Raw genomic sequence first — 22,617 nt, 5'->3', positions numbered from 1 at the left:
TATATACGTTTTTTAATGTACACATCATTTTCCTCAATAGAATGGAAGCCACTTGAGAGCAAAGATTGTTTCTTTTTTTCCTTGTATCTCTAGTAGTTCTCACACATAGTAGGTATTTAATAAATGCTGGTTTGATCAATTTATTGGGTGACTAACATAGTAAGTGACATCTAAGGTTTTTTTTTATCTTTAATGTTTTATATCCTAAAGATATGACAAATTCTGATGCTCTGTCTTATAATATTCTGTTTTCTAAAGTTCCTTTTAATTTATGGTTTATATACTAATACTCTATACTTTTTGTTCTCTCCTTGTCCTACAACTCAGTGAAGTTAGTAAGGATTTCCTTTTTTTCCCCAATCTCCATTTCTTCTTTCATCTTGCAGTGCCCCGAAGAGCTGAGGCCAATGAAGGATGGTACTGGTTGCTATGACTATTCCAAAGGAATTGACTGTTCAGATGGTTTCAATGGGGGCTGTGAACAGCTATGTCTCCAGCAGACTCTACCTCTGCCTTATGATGCCTCTTCTAGCACCATCTTCATGTTCTGCGGGTGAGTCTTTGCCAAGTAATCTTCATTATTGCTATAAAATAATCTATTTTCTGCACTGCTATCAAATTTATAATCTTAAAGCACAGTCCTGACCAAGTCACTCCCCTTCTTCAAAAAACTTTGATGATTCCTATTATTACTAAGATAAAACAAAAACTTTTAATTTTTCCTTAAAGCCTCTCACATTCTAAATCCAACTGATTTTTCTAGATTAATTTTACAAGACTTTTTTCCTCACTCTATATTTCAGCAATGTTGGCCTTGAAGATGTTCCTCTTACATAGCGTTCCATCCCCCACTTCTATAACTTTTAATAGGCTATATCGTATTCCTGGAACATTATCTCTCCTTATCTCTACTTGGACTACATAGCTCCCTTCAAAGCTCAACTGAAATCGCACATATTACAAGAAGTTTTTGTTGGTATATCTTCCTTAACCATTCACATTTTCATCTTCCAACAAAATACTTCACATTTATTTTGTATTTACTAGACTGTGCACATCTTGTTTACCCACCCACCTAAGAACCATTCTATTGCAGGGTCTGTTTTGTCCTTGTGTCCTCAGTATCTTTTACAAATCTAACATATAGTAGGTTCATGTTAAATTGAAATGATGTAACTTACAAAGAGAGATGTTTTTTTAAATGATTAGTTGGAAGTCAACTAATTAGGACATTTACTTAGAGAAACTTTTTTTTTCCTTCACTGGGTATTTAGACCAAAGTAGCAAATCTTAAAATAATCCAAGTCAGTTTAATAAATATATATTAAAATACATTTTATGTGTTAAACACTAGGATATAAAGATAAAAATGCAACTACTTGCCTTTAGAGCACAGAACTGCTCTAATTTGAAAAGAAGGGTAGCTAGATGGCACAATGATAAAATGTTGAGCCTAGAGTTGGGAAGATCCAAATTGAAATCTGCCTCTATTATCCTGGACAAGTCATTTTATCCTGTTGGCCTCAGTATCTTTGCCAAAGAAATGCCAAATGGGGTCATGAAGAGTTAAACATGACTGAAATGATCAAATAACAATAATAAATTTGAAAGAACTTTGAAATTCACAGGCCCATAAGATCACAGATTTAGAATTTTAAGGTATCTCAGAGATCAACTATTCCAATTCTTCATTTTCTAGAGGGGGAAACTGAAGTCCAAGGAGATCAAAAGACTTCCCCAAGTCATAAAGGAAATAATGATAAGAATTAGACTAAAACTGATTTCTTACTCCAGATCTACTTTTCTTATTACTATACCTTGACAAGTTTTAAACTCTCTGTACAAACACCAACTTTGCCATTTGTACCATTGTGTGAATCTGATCTTAGTTTTATTCAATTCAATCAAAGAAGCATTGAGATACTTAAGGTGTTTCAAACACTGTGATGAGGATATGAAGCCCAAAATAAAACAGTCCCTATCCTCAAGGACCTTTCTTCCACTGAAGGAAAATAACATGTATGCATCTAAGTAATTGGACAATGTTTACAGAATTTTGTGAACAGTGTGAAAGTAAAAGGCACTAAAATTTGGAGAGCTCAAGAGAGATGAACTAAGGGGTTAAACTAAATATATCTTTAAAAGACTCTCTACCTCTAAGCTTTGTGTTGCTGGTGAGCATTTATTCTTATTAAGGAGGAGACACATACACAGAAAAAAAAAAATACGGATTTCAAAAATCATTAAATGCATAGGAAAAGTCCAGCAGAGTGGAAAGAAAAATGAAAGAAGAAAGTAGTTGCTTCTACATTCCCAGTAAGATCAAGGATGGAACAAGGTTGTTCATTATCACCACTATTATTCAATATTGTACTAGAAATGTTAGCTTTATCAATAAAAGAAGAAAAAATTGAAGGAATTAGAGTAAGTAATGAGGACACAAAGCTATCACTCTTTGCAGATGATATGATACATGTTTAGAGAATCCTAGAGAGTCAACTAAAAAACTACTAGGTATAATAACTTTAGCAAAGTTGTAGTATGTAAAATAAACCCACATAAATCATCGGTATTTCTTTAAGTTACCAACAAATACCAATAACAAGGGATAGTAAGAGAAGTCCCATTTAAACTAACTATAGATAATATAAAATATTTGGGAATCTACCTGTTGAGACAAAATATTTTTCACAGAAATGAAGTTAGATCTAAACAACTGGAAGAATATCAAGTGCTCATGGGTAAGCTGAGATAATATAATAAAAATTACCAAAAAAAAAAAAAAAAAGGAAAGGTTGCTTTTAGCTGCCTAGCTGGGGTAGGGAGAGGTATGGAAGATCTCTGAGGGAAAAAGCACCAATAATTGCGATTTGTTTTTGTAGGGTTCTAAGAGTTATAAAGTATTTTATAACAACCTTATTAGGTAGATAACATAAATAATATTATTCTGATTTAACTGATGAAAAAACTGAATTTAAGTAATTTGTTTATTGGGACACAACTAATTAATGTCTCAGGCAGGAATCAATTTATCTATTACATGTGGGTTTCTTTCATCTAAATTTATCTTTGATAAAAGAAAAGGGTTTCAAAAAGAGACACACTTGGGTTTGGAAAGAAGTCTATAGTAAAGTTATTAAATAGTTGAACTCTGAGAAGCAAAAAAAGACAGAATGAAACTATAACTTCATTTTTCTGGATTATAGATTGTGTGAGGAGAATGACCTTGGTTAATAAAAGAAGGAAAAGGTGAATTAGTGTGGAAGATCTTAAATGTTAGTTTAGCTTGCTAATTACCTTCCATGACTAGATAGAGTGATGGACTTGGAGTTAACAAAACCTTACTTAAAAGATGTTTCGAATACTTACTAGTAGAGTGACCCTGGACAAGTTTCTTAATCTCACTTATCCTCAGTTTCCTCATCTGTAAAATGGAAATAGTAAATGTCTCTCTCTCTCCCTCTCTCTCTCTCTCTCCCTCTCTCTCTCTCTCTCTCTCTCTCTCTCTCTCTCTCTCTCTCTCTCTCTCTCTCTCTCTCTCTCTCTCCCCCTTCCTCCCTCTCTCTCACACTTCTCCCCATCTCTCTGTCTCTGTCTCTCTCTGTCTCTCCATCTCTTTCCATCTCCCTTTTCCTCTCCATGTCTTTCCTCCCTCTCCTTCCCCGTCTCCCTCTCCCTCTCTCTTTGTATCTTCCTCTCTCTCTCTCTCTTTCTCTCTCTCTCTCTCTCTTTCTCTCTCTCTCTCTCTCTCTCTCTCTCTCTCTCTCTCTCTCTCTGTCTCTTTCTCTCTCTCTCACACACACACACACACACACACACACACACAGCTTTGCCAATTTTAAGACACTATGTAAATGATCGTGATTATTATTGCTAAGACAATGAGTTTGCATTTTCTCCTATGGGCAATGGAGAACAAAATAAAATTCTTGAGCTGGAAAATGACAGCATCATACCTAGAAAGATGATTCAAGCATCAGTGTGAAGGATCAGATAAAAAGGTTGAGACTGGACAGAGGGAGCCCAATTAGAAATTTATTATAATTGTACAGGAGAGAGATCTGAAGTATGATGCTGCTAAAGTAATTTAAATAAAAGGATGAATAAAGGGAACATCAAAGATTTAAGAGCAGAATTTGTTCAAAGTATATCCTGAACTCAAAACACATTCTTCCTGGCCTCCTGCATCCTTTACATCTTCATCTATAGCCCTAGGCAGCTATCATTAATGTGCACAAGGATCACCTTATGTCCTAGCAGGATACTCAATAAGCAAAGAAAAATTCCATTATGGTTTCTTGACCTTACTGGGGTGAGTGGGTACAGTATAAGGAAAAGTGACACAGGAGTTCAAAAATTTGAGTTTTATTCACAAATCTACCACTTAGTAAACTATGGGAATATTGAATAAGTCACTTAATGTTAATTAACCTCAGTATCCCTTTCTGAAAAGTGGGGATAGATATCCTGTTTACTTTCCATGATTATTGTAAGGATCAAATATGACAATGTGTATGAAAATATTTTTTTAAATTGTAAAGCACTTTTCAAATGAGAGGGATTTTATTCTTATTACTCACTACAAGAAATTGAGATAATAGGATTATGGATCTAAATTAGCAAGAGATCTCAAGGGACAGTTAGCATAACTTTCTCCCTTTACAAAAGGAAAAAACTGAGGAAGCCCAGTAGGTTAAGCAACCTAAAATATGCAAAAGTAATTTTCATCCAGAGGGGTTAAAACTGAAGGGATGTGGGGACTCATTATCAGTGACACAGGAAATTAAATTAGCCAGAATGGCTCATTTTTTGCCCCACACTCAGTGTAATGAACATTTTGTTATGCATTTCTTCTTCCTAATCCTCTTTTTCTCCTTTATCTAATAATTAATTGCACAATAATAATGATGATCTCATCAATGTTGGCATTCCTTCCATTGATACAGATCCCAATCCAATGCATTCCTATCATTCCATGCAATTCTGATCCATGTCCTTCTAAGAGATTCTTACCCTCAAAGAATCAGTGTGCTGGAAACCTTCCTCTGAGTCACTCTATATTTCCTGGGTACCAATGGAACACAGGCTCTCCATGTATTATCTGTCATTCTTGCCATTTTTATGCCTCCTTTGCTGATCACACATGCTCAGGGATATTCCTTCAGTCTTTCTTGTGCATAAAAGCACATGCTCAGAAATAGGCTTCATCCTATACATTCTCATGAATGTATAGAGACACTTGGGTCTCCATTGCCTTTTCTCCTCACCTATAACTTTGATTCTCCAGAGATTGTAGTTCCAGGATTCCCATCCAGAAGCATCACTGAGAGTATATTTGTATTTGAAAGATGGGTTTTTTGTATAAGAAAATACCTTTAAAATGTTCTTAAAATGCAATGTAATTTCCCACATGCAATCAATATCCCTCTTAGGTAGCAGTAGATAGAATGCTAGAACTGCAATCACAAAGACTTAAGTTCAAATACAGCTTCAGACACTTAACTGTGAAACCCCAGGCAAATCATTTGATTTCTCTTGGCTTAAGTTTTCTCATCTGTAAAATGGGAGTAATGAAAGGACCTAACTCCCAGGGTTGTTGTGTGGTTCAAATAGGATAATATTATAAAGCATGCTGTAAACCTTAAAGTACTGTGTAAATGTTAGTTGTTATCATTATTGTTATTCTTAATAGTGCATTATTATTATTCAATGTGAAATATCATTGTGCCCATTTTAAAGAGGGGAAAACTGGCAGATAGACTGTCATTTTTCTGTGGTCATATAACTAGTTATATGATAGGAACTTGCAAAACATATAGATGGTTCATTGGGTAGAACACTGGACTTGGAGTCAGAAAAACCTCATTTCAAATTCAGCTTCAGATACTTTCTAGCTGGGTGATCCTAGATAAGTCACTTAACCCTATCTGCCTCAGTTTCTTCATCTATAAAACAGGAATAGTAATAATAGCATCTACCTCCCAAGGTTGAAATCGATTGAGATAATAATCCTAAAGCTCTCATTATAATTCCTGGCACATAGTATACACTATGTACATGTTAGCTATCATTATTATTATTAATTATTAGGAATAAAAAACCACAGTCTTCTGGCTCAAACTCCAGTCTTTTTTTTTCTTTCCTATTTCTACCACACCTATACTTCTTCCTTATAGGAGCTCTGGCTGTAGCTTGGGGAGATCTTGGGCCCCTAGCAGTCAATCAGCAAAATAAATAAGAAATAAATTACCATATGCAGACCTAAATTTATGGCAGTCCTTCTTCAACTTAAGTGACTGCAGGGCAGTGGTATGTAAATTATGCATAGGCACAGTTCTGCAAGCCTGCATACAAAAGAATTTTTGTATTTGCCAATGCTTTTTAAAAACTCTCTTTGTTGTTTAGTGGGATTGAGTAGGCTTCCACAGATGTTCCCATCTATGAATGATCATATCATATCCCTAAATAGGGCTTTAAGATTTCCCAGTCTTGTGTCTTTGTTTTATAGATAAGTAAACTGAGGTATCAAGAAAGAAAGTTACATACTTAGTATGTAGCAGACCAGGACTCAAAGCCAGATCTTCTTCCTCTATGCCATATATTAATTCCACTATCCCATGGTGCAGATCAGAATTTTAATTAGTGATTTAGCAAACAGTGGAAATTATGCCTTAGAATAATAACATGAAACATTCCCTTACATCAGTTTTTAAGGCAATTTCAACTGAAGATGCATTAAAAATCTCAGCCTACCCACTCCTCTCCAGGCCATCATGGGTACAGGGAAATGTCAGTATGTGAAGCTGGGAAAGAGCTACTAGCCATCTGGTAGCATCTTATTTTAACTAACTATACCTTCTAATTAGGCACTAAGCTCATGGTTTTCTTTTTCTTCCTATATTATTGCAACTATTTAAATTTGAGAGCCCTATAACAAAGACTTAGTCATTCTACCTTTGTTTAGCTTTTCCTGAGATGGTCTTTCAAGCTATGTCCTGAAACAGTTTAAGTGGATTGAATGAATATATATATAGTATCAATGAGGATGTTTGGGGGTAGAGGGGAGCAGAATCTGCTCTATAGGTAAGAGAACTTTCTGGATGTCTCAAGCCCTTGTGCAGGAAGGTCCATGTCCAGATAAAAATATCTGTAAATTCATGATCCAATTAATCCTTTCCAAAGGATTCAAAGAAAAAATGAAAAATTAAGGGGGCTTCAAAACCAACATTAATATTATAAGGGTTTGAAAGTGACCTATTAGCAATGGAATATTACTTGCACTTCAGATAAACTCATCAAAACACTGAATCCCATTTGAAAGTTCCTGTGAGTCATTTGGATCAGAGGACTTGGTTTTATTAAGTCAGAGAGACATCAAGAGAGTAGAAGGATGATTTCTCACTTGAAGGAGTCAGAATTAGCTGAAGTCAAAGACAACAATCTCACAGCAGCAGTGGCTACTGGGAAAGACAGGACCACAGTCCAGTCTGAGTAATTCCCAGGCTAAGGTAAATTGCAACTCACTTTAAAATAGCACTTTCTGGTTTCAAAGTACTTCACAGTCACTGCCATTTGGTCTTTGCAGCCATCTTCTGATATAGGCAGTGCAAAGGTTCCTATTAAAAAAGGAGGTGGAAGGGAAGTTCCAGAAAGGTCAATTGCCTTCTCTGTCCCACAATTAAGTGCCTACTAATAATATTCTTGACTTCTCTATTGGCTAAATTATATCTTTTAAGTTTGAGAGAGACATATATACAAAAAAAGAGACAGAGAAAAAGAGAGAGACAGAGAGAGAAATTTTGTTTGTATTTAGTTATTTGCATGTTGTCTTCCCCTTTAGATTGAATTCCACAAGAGCCTTTGCCTTTCTTTGTATCCCTAGTGATTTGCTAAGTGTCTAATACATGGTAGGCACTTTAAAAAAGCTTATATGGCAGGTCCTGGACTATTCCTAACTCCAAGCCTTATTTTCCTTAACTTTATATGTCCAATAACCTTAAAAATCTCCATTTGCCTGGGATTTGACTAACAAATTTATTAGACTATGAGTTTTTTGAGGACAAGGACAAGGACAAGGTCTATGTTAAACTTTGCTTCTTTCTTAACATCTAACTCAATATTCTGAATATAGAATACACTCAGTAAATATTTTTATTAATTAGTTTATTTATAGTTGGTTGCCAGATCTTGCTAACCCCTTGGTTCCACAAAATGAGTTTAAAGAATAAATATCTATAAATGTCCTTTTTATCCCATAAGAAGAGGGAGGTGAAGGCAACTAAGTCCATGCTTTAAGAGAAAATTCCTATTTTGTATCTACTTGCTTACTTAATTTATTTATTCCTCTTTGCATATGTATAAATATAGCTCTTGCAGATCTTGGCCAAGTTCCTACATGCCTACGCTCTTTAGACTTTCTGTAAGAAAATCTCCCAGACGACAAAATGTTCCAAAGGAGCTGTATAATTATGTGGCATGGTACAAAAATAAAATTAAAAGAAAAAATAAAACCAAAAAAACTAAACAGACCTTCAAATAAACCATTCTGTGCCCCAAGGTGGCTGGAGGGAAAAAGCCGCTCATGTTAGTATAACAGATTTCAGGCAAATATAGATGCTTTTTATTTGTCCTTGATACTAGAGGCTAATGGCACCACTAAAAGTCTTGTCAATAAGTAGACGCTATTACTATCAGGCAAGAGTTGGAGATGGGGCTGGGAAGGGAGCTCAGGGGTCACAAAGCAAGCTCACAGATAGAAATCCTGTTAGAAGGCAGGAATATTTCATAGAGAGAGATATAGATTTGGAATCAAGTCAGTCAAATCCTGCTTCTTGCTACTTAGCATCTTTGTTTCTCAGATTAAATCATGTCATCTCTTTGGCCTTCAGTTTCCTTCTTTATAAAGTCTAGGGATTGCTCTAGAATCAAAGATTTTTAACTTGGAGTTTATGAACTTGGTTATTTTTAAAAAATAATACTTTGATAAGTTAAATATGATTGATTTCCTTTGTAATACTTTGTTTTTTTTTTAAATATATTTACAATGATTATCATGAGAATGTTATAATACAATCTACCTCAGTTTCCCTGCATTAATTTTCCTGAATTATATCTCCATTTTCCTGAGTTAGTATGCAATACCACCCCTTTTTTCTGTCCATTAGGACTGAACTAACCACTCTAAACATTACAAAAGATAAGACTATCTAACTGACTTCATTCCTTCTGTTTTTTTCAGCCATCCTGTCTCTCTAGCCAGATACTTTCTTACCTCCCAGTTAGTAAGAATTTATAGTTTTCACCCCCATCCTGTCAGAATCAAATTTATGGTCCATCCATGAAAATTCCTGCTCTTTGACTCCTGCCTTTGTTTCTCTTCTAACTAGAGTCCTATAAAAAAAAAAAAACCTTGGAGTTTCACATTTACCACTGGATACTTTGAGACAAGAGTCCTATCCAGTCAATCAATTAAGCTCTCCAACAAATAAAATATTAAAAGTTCTCTAGTCTTTTAACTTGCCTCAGTTTCTCTAGCATTACAAGAATAGTCCAGGGATTTCACCAGATTGCAAAAGAGATCTGTGGCACAAAACATTAAGAACTCTTGATCTAGATTATATTGACATTTTTCCTAAATCCATTGATCCTATGAATCTCAGCTTCATCAGTAAGTCAGAGACAAAAATCTAGAGTCTTTGGTGATCAATTGCCTGGGGATCAGGTTTCTTGACATCATTGATTAAAGGCAAAGCCAAGGCAAAGTATTCTTACTCTTAAAGCAAGATTATAGAATTGTGTCCTTCTGTGTATTAGTAGCACACACAATATGGTTTAACATGAAAATAATTTCTATATTCCATGAAAAGTAGGAACTTTTAATCATAAAATCTTGTGACCTTATAATCTGGCTCTTTGATATTTCAAATCTGTGCATTTAGCGGAGGAAATTATATCAAATATGTCCTTTATTGGACTTCTCATTATATTCATTCTAGTTTACTACATATTTTATCCCTGTGTCCTCTTCTTATCTCTAAGAAAGGGAAAGATTATAGCCTTATATCATTTAATCAATAAATATGTGTTAATTACTTATATATCATACACTGTATTAGGGACTGAGAATATAAAGACAAAAGTGAAATGGTACATATGGAGATATATATAAATTTTTTGTTGTTGTTCAGCCATGTCTAATACTGAGTGATATTATTTGGGGTTTTCTTGGCAAAATTGTTGGAATGGTTTACCATTTCCTTTACCAGTTCATTTTACAGATGAGGAAATAGATCAATAGGATAAATGACTTGCCCAGGATCACACAGATAGTTAGTATATGAGGTCAGATTTGAATTCAAGTTTTTCTGACTCCAAGCCTGATGCTCTACCCACGGTATCCCTCGCTGTCCTATATAATAAAAGATACAAAAATAAATGTAAAGTATTTGAGAAAAGAGAGAATAGGAAAGGCTCCTTGTAGAAGGTAGCACATGAACTGAAGGAAAGTAGAGATTTTAAGGTTAGAAGTAAATAAAGAGTGCATTGCAAGCATGGTTGGCAGTCAGTTAAGGGAGTCTTAGAGAATGTTTAGTCCTAACCTTCACTTTGCAGACAGGAAGGTAAAAGGACTTGAGGCTTAGAGACTTAGTTTAGAATCAAACATCTGTTAAATATGTGAGATGAGACCCAAACTCTGGCATTTTGATAGTAAGTATAATGCTTTGTTTCTCTATACAACACTGCTATCCAGATTCTATTACAACTTAGTCCTCCTGATGAAACACCTGACTAGATGAAGCAGAATTAAATGGTCCTAGTGCATGTGGAGGAAAAGGGGGTATTATTCTCTCCTGCCTTTCTCATCTCTTCCAAAATGCTATCTGATCAGCTAGCTAACATAGTGAATAGTGTGCTGTACCTGGAATCAGGAAGCCCCCCCAAGCAAGTCACTTAACCTCTGTCTGCTTCAATTTCCTTATCTGTAAATTAGGGATAATGATACTATCTACCTCCCAATGTTGTTGTAAGGACCAGATGAAATAAGGTTTGCAAAGCACAATACCTGGCAAATAGTAAGTGCTATTTAAATGCTCATTGTTGTTGTTGTTCTTGTCACTGTTATTATTATATCAAGTACGAGAAAGATATGCACAAATTTATACCTAGAAGGGATACTATAATTCAGAATTGATTAAGTAGAGAGGAACAGAAAGATTATAGTTGGGATTAATATATTTCCTCTTCCTTCTAAATCCCTAGGACTAAGTACTTGACAATATTGGATAAGAATGATGGGGGTGATAGTAGCAATAGTAGTAGCAGCAGCAGCAGCAGCAGCAGTAATATGCATGTATTGAATGAATGAATGAAGATGAAATTATTAATGGAGGTGATAGTAACAATATTCAGTGCCATTTAAAATTTTTTTAGTGTTTTAACATTCAACTCAACAGAGCAGTAGTTTGAAATTGAGGAAGCTGGATTTACTATATATAACTAAAGTGCCTTTGGCTAAGTCATTTGATTCTCACAACAACCCTGCAAAAATAGGAAAGATGAAGGTTATTATACTTTATAGATGAAGGAACTGAATATAGCAGAAATGAAGTGATTTCATCCAGCCAGTACATAATGTTAACAAGTCATTTCAGTTAGTAAATAACTCAGATGGGACTTGAATCCAGTTCTCCTGATTTTTATTCTACAGCTGCTTTTCTCATGCTCTGTGGCTTCCTTCCCCATTTCCTATTCAGTGTCATCATTATCTGTCTTCCATAGCTTGAATATCACTACCTTGGAATAACAACTCAGATTTATTACTTTTCCCATCTAAGTAGTTTGTCAACTCTTTTGAGATAAAATTATATCCTTTCTCATCATTTTCCAAGGAAAAATAATAAAAGGGATGGACTTCATTTATGCCTTCTTAACCAAAAATAAATAAAAAACGACCAGGTTAGTTTCCTGATATTAGAGATGAGGTTGATCCAATCTTCTGAGCTGAGAACTAAATCCCCTAAGTTTCACTTTTCCTTCAAATAATACTATCACCACCACCATGAACAATGGTTGTAGTTATATATATATATATATATATATATATATATATATATATATATATATATAATAGAACAGTACATGGTTGTAGTATAATAGGAACAATGGTTGGAATTCAGAAGCACAAAAGTCATCTTGAATCTATCACTAGTCCAGTGCATAATATTGAGAAAAACACCATGTTTTTGAACCTCAGTTTCCTCCCTGGTAACATGAAGGGTTTAGACAGATAATTTGTAATATCTCTTTAAGTTATAAGTTCTATAATAGGAATCTTGCTCTTCCCTTACCTCATCATAGCATGATGATAATCCTGGGATTATAAAAGCTAAGCTTCAATTGTAAAGAATAAATTATACTTTTCAGGACCATGAAAAGAGCTATCAGAGCAATAGTTTGAAATTGAGGAAGCTGGATTTGCTAATATAACTAAAGTGCCTTTGGCTAAGTCATTTGGTATTTTTCAACTTTAGTTCCTTCACTGCAAAGAGGGCATTAGACTACATGACCTCTTATGTCCTCTCCAATTCTAAATCTATAGGCTTAGCAAGATTCAAAGCTTTAAATACTGAAGCACTAATAGATAGATTCTTTCTTATCTGAGAAAAAATGCTAAGTATGGAAAAGTTGTTGTCAAAAAGTTGGATACTAAATTTTATAAACACTCATGCACGCATGTGCACATGCACACACACACACCTGTTTACAAAGATCAATTTTACAAAAGCATTTGTTAAGGCAATAAGTGGTTGACATCTATATTGGTGGAAATATATCCTAATTAATATAGCCATGCATCTTTGAATTATTGATATAATAACAATTGATATTTTATAGTCAATTTTATAATTGACATATAAGAGTGAGACATTTTAGAATATATTTTCTTCACAACATCTCTATGGCGATATTATTATTAACTCTAGTTTTCAAACAATTAAACTGAACTTTAAGGAAATGATGTGACTTATTTAAGGTCACATAGTAATTGGCAGGGTTATTTTTTGAACATAGATCCTCTGAACTTCAAATATAATGAACTCATTGTACTTTGGATAAGCATCTTCTACAACTTAGTCCATAAATGAAAAAACTGATGCGCTGCATTTAAAAGGGGGTAGGTACTTTAAAGCATTTCCCAAAAGAGATCTTCTAGCATTCAAGGCCTTGTGTCTGGGGCTGGTATTTGTATTTGTCCTTTGGTTTTCAAAATCATAGCATTGCTGATTTGGCAATGAAGAAGCATGTTCCTCTAAGCATACAGGAGGCTCATTCATCAGAAGATGGCAGAATCAGATCTTCAAGAAGGAAATTCTCTCTACCTCAGTCATACATGGCTCCTCTAGGGAAAACTTCCTAGCTTATCCCTAGCTTATCTGACACACCAACACCCTCCTCTATAACATTTTATTGCTCAATACAGAGCTGATCAAGATGTAAGAAGTGAGTTAAGAGCCTCATCTAGTATGAAGAATTTGGGGCACTACTCCCCCAGTCTAATTACAAGCTTCTCTAAACCCGTACCATATAGTATAAAGAGAATTAAACTTGGTGCCAAAATATTTTAACTAGAATTTTCTATATAGCATTTACCATGTGTGACCTTGAAAAACTAACTTTGCTTCTGTGTGCCTCTTCTTCATCTATAAAAATGTGGAAAACAATATATTCACTCATTACTTTGCAGGGTTAAAAAAAAACTTAAAGTGGTATAGAAAAGTAAATGATTTTGATGATAAATGTAATATCTTCATTTCCTGTAATATTTTGTTTAAGCTTTCCACATAGGAAAAAAATGTTGTGACTAGTTGGTTCTTCTCCCTCTACACTAAGATAAAGCCAGTGAAGGAGAGTCAGCATAGTACAATGGAAAGAACAATGGATTTAAATCAGAGCACTTACTTAGGTTCCAACTCTATCTCTTGCCACTTTCTACCTGTGTGACCTTGAGAAAACCTCTAATCATTATGGGCTTAAGCTTCCTCATCTGTAAAATGAAGGATTGGGTTAGTTGTTCTCTAAGGCCCCTTCTAGCTCCAAAATCTGTGATCCTATAAAGGTCCCCTTTCTTCCTTGCTGCCTTACTAGCTGTTCTAAATATGTCATCATAGGCAAGTTGCCTGCTGCATCAATATAACCCTGCCAAAAGAGGGGACATTACTGGCCATCAGAGTTGGGTGATTAGAGGTTCAGGACAGCCGTTGCTGCCATGTGTCAATTTGTATTTCCAGCTTGTGACTCGAATGAAAGCAATGTGCTAAGAGCTGTCCACAGTGCTGAAGGGACCATCCCTGCTGTTACAAGGGTGATTAAAGCCTAGTTTTTGCTACAGTTTTCAGATGTAGTAGACAGCTACTTCGGGAATACAGTTTGACTTGAAAAACTACTTGGTAATTTCCCGTCCAACTGGTCTACTATGCTTTTTTTTCTTTTATTGTTTTTTCCCCCAGGTCTCTGTGTTCATGGAAAAAGGTTTAAAGAAGGCATTGTGTAATTAATATATTGGTACTCTTGAACTCCCCCCAAATGCTATAAGCACCTTTCTTTAATTGCTAATTTATGTATTAACAAGTTACTTGAAGAATGTCTCTGTGGCCTATGAATTATGCCTAGGATTATATGTCCCACTAAGCAGTATTAATATATGGCTGGAATTAGAATCATTGAATTGGGTTCAAATCCTTCCTCTGCTATTTTAAAGCATGGTTACAGGAATAGACTGAGTTTCAGTTTATTTCCAGGTAATTATTAATTTTAGAAGGATAATCAGTTCATAACACTCAACTTGTAGAGCTGTTGCAAGACTTGAATGAGATAATGTGTGTGGAGTGCTTTGAAAATGGAAATTTATTATATAAATGAATTATTATTATTATTATTATTATTATAAAGAATTATTTGAAGTGAACTGAGATTCTTTCAAACCAGTACTAATGATTTCTTTTGATTTTGCTTTTTTCATGCCTAATCACAAAAAGAGTAGACATAGGAATCATAATGTACTAGAGCAGAAAGGAAGTTTAAAATATTGAATGTTAGAGTTAGATACGGAACGAAAAAATTTTAAAAAAACAATTCTCAAAAAATTGTAAATTAGGGGCAGCTAGGTGCTACAGTAATTAGAGCACCAACCCTGAAGTCAGGAGGACTTTAGTTCAAATGTGGTCTCAGACACTTAACAGGTCCTTGCTATATGGCCTTAGACAAGTGACTTAACCTCAATTGCCTCAGGAAAAAAAAAAAGCAAATTATTAACAACCTTATAAAAGCTTGCTACAAATAACTAAGAAAAATGTAAATGAGAACAACTCTAAGATTTTACCTCACACCCAGAAAATTGGCAGTAATGACAACAGTTGCAAATAATCAATATGGGTGAGGCTGAAAAGGGGGCAGACATGTTAATGCACTGTTGATGAAGCTATAAATTGGTCTAGCTATTCTGGAAAACAATTTAGAATTATGCTTTTTAGAAAAGTGACTAAACTATTGATATCCTTTGACATGGAAATCTTATTTTAAAGCAAATAGCCAAAAGTGTCCAGAAGCAAAAAAAGAATCCTAAATACACCAAAATATTCATAGCATTTCTTTATGTAGTAGCAAATAAATAGGAAAAAGTATAGCAGATCCTGATAGATTGTCCAATGGCTAAACAAATTATGATAAGTGACTATAATGGAATGGTACTGAGCCATAAGAAATTACAAATATGAATTTATAAAGACATCATTTAAAACGTACATGATCTGAAACAGAGTGAAGTAAATAGAATCATAAAAAAAAAGTTATATAAAATGCTATAACAACACAAATTTTAGCAGCAGAAGAAAAAAATAAAATTGAACACTTTGTGATTCTGATTATTCTCCACCCTGGAAAATAATCTAGAAAATGTACCTACTTCTCTGTTCATTGGAAAGGCAGAGGATTCTTGATGTGGAATATTTATATACAATTAGTTATAGTTGATGGGTTGGTAAATTTTGCTAACTTTTTCCAAACTTAAAATTTTAAAAAATCTTTGTTATAAGAGATAACTGGATGTATAGGAGAGGGAAAGATTATCTTTAGAATTGAATGAAATATGAAAACAAAAGTTATAAATAAATGTAAGATAATTTTTTTAAAAAAGAAAATAAACTATTAAAATGTAGACTCACAAACTGGCAGAGTTGCAAGACACCTTAGGGGTAATCCAAGAAATCTTATTTATTTAAATGAGAACTTGATGCCCAGATAAGAGAAATTATTTTTCCCAAATCCATATTACTGATGACAAACTCATGATTAAAACACAGATCTTTTGAGTATCAGCTCCTCATTCTTTTCATTACACCTCAATGTTTGCTGGGGTATGGATCTAATTATTTCACTATCATTTCCTAGCTGTGTGGAAGAGTATAAGCTGGCTCCAGATGGTAAATCCTGCCTCATGCTATCGGATGTTTGTGAGGGTCCCAAGTGCCTCAAGCCTGATTCCAAGTTCAATGACACTCTCTTTGGGGAGATGTTGCATGGTTACAACAATAGGAGCCAGCATGTCAACCAGGGTCAAGTCTTCCAGATGACTTTCAGGTATGAGTTGGACCTTTTTTTATTCTCTGTTGATATAATAACAATTGTGTCTTGAGATATTCAATTTAAATGCAGGGCAACAAAAAGGGAGTAGAACATTAATATTAAGTGCCATTGAATATATTAACTGAACACACTGAAACTTCTCTCCTGTTTCTTTATGTTTCTGTTTCTATGCATGATTTTCTATATTCTACATGAGGGATCTCTATGGAAGTGTGTTTCTCCACTGGTAATATGACAGAGCCAGAATAGATTATTTCTAAAGTTCCTTGTAAATCTAAATCATATGATGTTTTCAGATACTACCAATACTGGGGTAATATGCTCCTTAAATGTTATTGACTTCACTTTGAGCTGTTCTTGGTTCTAATTTATCTTTTGAGAGTCTAAAGGCCTATGATTCCAAACACTGCTTATTACCAAACCTGCAAAATATGAGAGGATTTGGGAAAGGTACATTCTTGTTTTCTTCAATTTTATTAAGCTTGCTTGAACCTCAAATCTGCTTGGGGTCAGTATTCTCTAGATCTAGGCATTACTCATTAGGATGGCTGAAAGTTTGGTGCTGTAAAATAATAACACAATTTTGCTCAAGAGAGAGTGGTATTTAATGGAGACGATGAAGCACACAGACTATAGGGGAAATTATTAGCTCAATAACAACCACATAAACTCAATATAAATTGGAAGCTATTGAGCACATGGACCATCTGGGGAAATTCCTAGTTCAGTATAAACATGCATATCTATAAAAAATGACTCAAATATAATGAAAATAGAATCCCTAACAATAATCCTAAAAATATGACACAATTATTCCTGAAGAGAGGATGACAATGGATTATTTATCATGTTCCCAGTTGAGCATATCTTGAAATGAGGTCATTTGAACTTCTAAGTTCCTAGATAAAGGAAAAGAGAGAAAAAGAAGGAAAGTGCTCCTAATAATTATATTTTCCAGGAGGGAAAATAGCTAGAAGAGAGGTAGATGTGGACAGACATCCTTTTGACCAACTGAAAAAAAAAAAAGAGGGATGGCAATTTGAGCAGAAGAGAGTGAAATTAAGCTTAACGGGAATGATATCAGATGACCGTCTTTGTATCTCTACTTTCTATTGCTAGCTATATGATATGCCATTAATCACGTCTCTTCTTACTAGTGCATAAAATTTCCCCTTAGCTCTTTTCTCAAGGGTAAAATAATGTTATCTTTCTCAGTCTAAGTTCTGCATCCTTAAAGATTCATATAGGTTGTTTTTTTTTTTTTTTTTTTTCCCCAAGGTAAAGGTTAGATTTATATTAGGGACATGGTATGTGGGATTGAGAGCCTTCTCCCATTAATAAACAGAAATCTGCCTTCTTGACCCAGGATGCATGACTAATTCAGAATCACAATTTCAAATCAAGACAACCCTTCTATTCAGAATTGAAAATGGATCCCTCAACCCTATTATCAATCCTATTGGACAACTTCTGAAACCAAGTGTAGTAAGGGATCCCCACTCCCATCCCTTTCCATTCAAACAGCAAGTAAGTTTCCATTAGCAAAGATATTGCCAAGGATGATTTAACTAAAGATGAAGGCATCATAAAATGCTTTATATACTTCATGTGTCCTTACAGCTCTTGGAGACACCATCCTAGAAGCAGCAGGCATGTCAGCATTTTATGACCATTTTCATCTTGTCCATATTTTAGCAATTATCATTTGCAAGCTGAGCTTCCTGTAAAGAATGGCAAGCTTTATCCTGCCCATCTCTCTTATATCTCATTCTCTAGTGATTTTCCTGGCCTTGGGTTTTGGTAAATGCCCTAAATAAAATATTCTTGAGGATCCATATATAAATTGTCATCCTACAAAGTCCTGCTTGAAAGGGGTTAAACCTAATTTTAGACTCTCTCAGGTTTAACTCAAAGAATAGCTCTATTATTTGGCTGCACTGTAGACCAGAGATTTGGTCTCCTTATTCAGAAAGCTCTCTGATTGAACTGTATCTTATGATTGCTTTGTAAACTGAAGTCCTAGACCTATGGGAGTGATATGATCCACTGTCTCTCTGCCTCTGTAAGTAAGACCCCTGTCAACTACAACATTGGAAATTGTAGCTGAGACCATTTAAGTAGTTCTATATCCTACCCCCTATTTCTGCCATTGGGACAAAGTACTTATTAATTGATTAGAAATTGCTCCTATAGGTGCTTTTCTGACTATTGAAGGTACTATTATTTTAATGTGAGGATTAGAATAAATGAGAAAGGAGGAATATTTGTTCAGGGTCCAATCCTGTAATTCACAGAAAAAGATTTGGAAAATCTATATTTGGCTGTCATGCATTAAACTGTTTTGTGTCTGATTTCCCTCAGGAATGTTGATGTGACCTCAGGTCCCACATATCTGAAACATAATTCCCTTCTGACTCTAGTCTCTTAGAATCTCAAGTTTGTTGGAAAGTACAAGTTGAGTATTATCTTCTATAGAATTTCTTGATTCTATAACACTCTCTCCCCAATGCCAGTGTATTTCTTTCTATTGAAAAAAATCTCTTGTACTTATTTTGTACATCATATTTTATATTTACTTACATGTGTATTGTTGTTTTCCCTCAATAAAGTATAAGATTTTAAAAAGTAAGATTTTTTTAAAAATTTGTCCTCTGTAATATAGTACCTGGCATAAAGTAAACACTTAAGTTCTGGTTGTTAACAAGATAGTATTCTATCTGAACTTGGAGTCAACAAGTCCTGAATTTGAATCCTTAGTCATTTTTAAATCTGGGCAAGCCACTCAACTTCTCTTGATCTCCATCTCTATTAATGTAAATGTAATGTAAAATGGTAATAATTGTACGTTTCCTAGATTTTTTTGTAAGGACCAAGTGAAATGATATATGTAAAGTTCTTTGCAAAACTAAAAGTACTTATAAAAATGCTAGCTATCAGTAGTAGTTGAATTGATTTCCCTCAGAAGCATATTAAAAAATAAATATACTGATGGCCTTGTATGTCTATTTTAGGTAACAGAATTTAAAGGGAAGATGGTGATATAGAGATAACATCAAACTTGGATTAAAAATAAAAGCCTAGGTTCTAGTCTTGGTTTTACTACTTTTTTCCTATGTCAAATTATTTCAGTTGTCTAGTCTTCTCATTCTTATCTGTTTAATGGGGAAAATAATACTACATGCCTCTCTTAGATGGTGAATGGAAAGCTTGTCACTTTGAAGGAATACATAGATATTATTGCAGTTATTTCTCCCCTTTTCAAACATCTTTTTTGCCCTTAAGTAACTTGGAAAGACTCAGCATCTGCTACATTGGACTTCTTCTTATTAATATAGGCATTTGGATGATAAGCATTCATGAATGCTTATCATTAAGTGAAATAAATAACTAAGTTATTTGACCTCTTATATCAATTTGGCTACCCAGAACAAAATTCAATCTTCAAATAGGATGTTTATCTTCTTGATGAATGTGAGTTAAGGACTGTATACCTCCCCCTAAAATCGCTTGTTCCATTAACTTGCAGTAGTACCTGAGAATTCCATTGGTCTCACTTCAAGAACCATCTTAAAGATGTAATATATTCTGTGATCCTGTCAAGTATCATAAAGTAGAAAATTCAGTTATTATTCAACTACAAGGATAAAGTTTGATCTGCTAGGCTGCTTATCACTACCTTATTTAAAATTCTTATATGTGTGTGGCCATAGCTCTAGGCTAGCAGTTCAGGACTTTTTTTGTGAGTCATGGACCTCTATGAAACCTATGGATCCCTTCTCAGAATGATGTTTAAATGCATAAAACAAAGGCAACTAATTATATTGATATGTAATCATCAATTTTTTTTATTTTTCTATAATATTCATCAACCTTAGGATAGGGAGCCTTGATTGGAGAGATCTCATCTCTGGCTTCCCTCAAGTTTATAAGAAAAAAGATTTGGAGAAATGTTTCCCCCTCAATTCATGGGATGAGTAATATTCTTTAAGAGGAAGTGTTGTTTGAGAGATTTCTAAAGCATAAGAGAGAGCAGTTCTCATGTTTTTCTTTCCTCTCTTCTTCCAGAATATGGCACTTAAAATCCCCTTCAGAATTATTTGTCCTTCCAAATGATGTGCAATAGGTCAGATTCATGTTTCTCTTCCACTTGGCTTTTGCTTAAAATAGAGTTTGACAAAGTTTCAGTTGTGGTTAAAAAGTTTTTTCAAAAATTTCTCTTTTACTCCTTCTCTGCTTTAATCCAAACATTTCCTTCAGTGCCTTAGAATTGAATGATAAAGAACAAATAAAAAAAATCAGTGAGCAAGCAATAGAGTGAGTAATATCTCTGAATTCAGAGGATTTGTATTCAAATTCAACTTTTAACAATTTTTACTTGTGATATTAAGTGAATCCATTAGTGTCGACTTCAGTTTCTTCATGTGTAAAATGTATTAAAATTGAATTATGAATTCTAGAATTCATGAATTCTAAGGTCCCTTCTTTCTCTCAGTCAATGATCTTAAGTAAATGCCAACTCTGAACCACTCTAGGATTGAGCAATGAAGGCCAAAGAAAAAAAGCTGACAAGCAAGCTTTACAAAAAAAGAGAGGAATGAGACTGCTTATGAGTGTGGGTTGAGCCTGGACCAAAGATAGGAATAGAAAATCTTGTTCATAGGACAGTGCAATGATAAAAGAATGTCAGAACTGGAAGACACTTTAGAATCTATTTAGCTGAAATGATATTTAGAGAGGTTAAAGGACTTGGGCAAAGTCATGTAGCTAGGAAGAAGGAGAGAATGAACCTTGAGTCCAAATCTAGTGAAATCTTTCCACCATCCTTTCAATTTCAGGAATGACCTACAAAGTGGGGATAGTGGTGGAAGATTCTTTACTCAAAAGGCAATTTTCAATCTGCTCTGATTTCCAGTGCATACATTACATTGTAAAAATACTGTCTTAGATATGCAATAGAAATTCTAGGTTTGGCATCAACTTCCCCTGAATGTAGCATAAGGTCTCCATTTTTTATAAATCAAGGAAAGCCAGCATTATTTTTGCAATGTTCACTCACCCACATCACACATGCTGAAGATACTGAGTCAGAGTTTACCAAATAGCCATTGAAAATACTATTTTTAACTCTCCAAAGGGAAGAAAGCAGCCATTGCAGTCATCTCTCCATATTTATGATGATTTGGCATCCCATCTTAGAACAATGCTTCTTTTGTTGGAACACTTTCCTCTCATTCTAGCCACTTCTCTCAAGTAAAATATTTCATTCTAGGAACATGTGCAAGTAGGGGTAGACAAGGTGGGTCATTGCTTTGGGTACAATACAAAGAGGAGGGCAAAAGTTTTATTAGAATATACCATTTTGTATCATTTTTAAAGGAACACATTCTAATGGAAGAAAATACCATTCTTTATGGTATGTAGGTACTGCTTTTGTCAAAAATCCATCTGCCTGTGTCAAAGTGAATATTCAAAATCTTGAGTAGAAATAACACATACAGCAGTGCATATTTCTTCTCACCTTACTTATGGTACAAAAATTCCTTGGCCACAGTCTGGCGTTAGGCCAATACTTAACAGAGTGGTAAATATTGAGTAATTATACTCAGTTTAGACCAATTTTATGCTTCTGTTTTTGCCTCTTTTCTGCCAAGAAAAAATGATAAAATAGGTTATGCTGGATATGTAGATAAATAACACTCTTTTTTAATTAAAAAAAAAAAATTATGACCTCTTGTTTTCCTCTGAGTAAAATTGTGCCTGGTTGAGAAGGAAAATACTGGGAGTCTTAGTAACACCTTGACTCACCATCTAGGTAGTACATGTCCAGGACTAGCATAACATTATTTCCTATTTCTACAATGCTTCTGTAGTTTATGAAGTTCATTATTCACAACCATTCTGAACAGAAAGCAGTATACATTTTTATCCCTATTTTAAAGATAAGAAAACTGTTGTTCACAGAAGGAAAATGACTAG

General features: G+C 34.4%; 1 protein-coding gene across 1 annotated transcript in view; it reads left to right on the top strand.

Moving 5' to 3' along the window:
* ASTN2 (astrotactin 2) overlaps positions 1-22,617 on the top strand; it is a 1,161,487-nt gene that overhangs the window by 640,211 nt on the left and 498,659 nt on the right. Inside the window, 2 exon segments of the mRNA XM_074292901.1 lie at positions 387-553; positions 16,447-16,635. Coding sequence (XP_074149002.1) covers positions 387-553; positions 16,447-16,635 — 356 coding nt within the window.

Source organism: Sminthopsis crassicaudata, chromosome 2 (assembly GCF_048593235.1).
Source record: "Sminthopsis crassicaudata isolate SCR6 chromosome 2, ASM4859323v1, whole genome shotgun sequence".
In the NCBI taxonomy this organism is placed as follows: Eukaryota; Metazoa; Chordata; class Mammalia; order Dasyuromorphia; family Dasyuridae; genus Sminthopsis; species Sminthopsis crassicaudata.
Note: the sequence above shows the minus strand (reverse complement) of the source record. Positions and strands in the feature narration are given on the sequence as shown.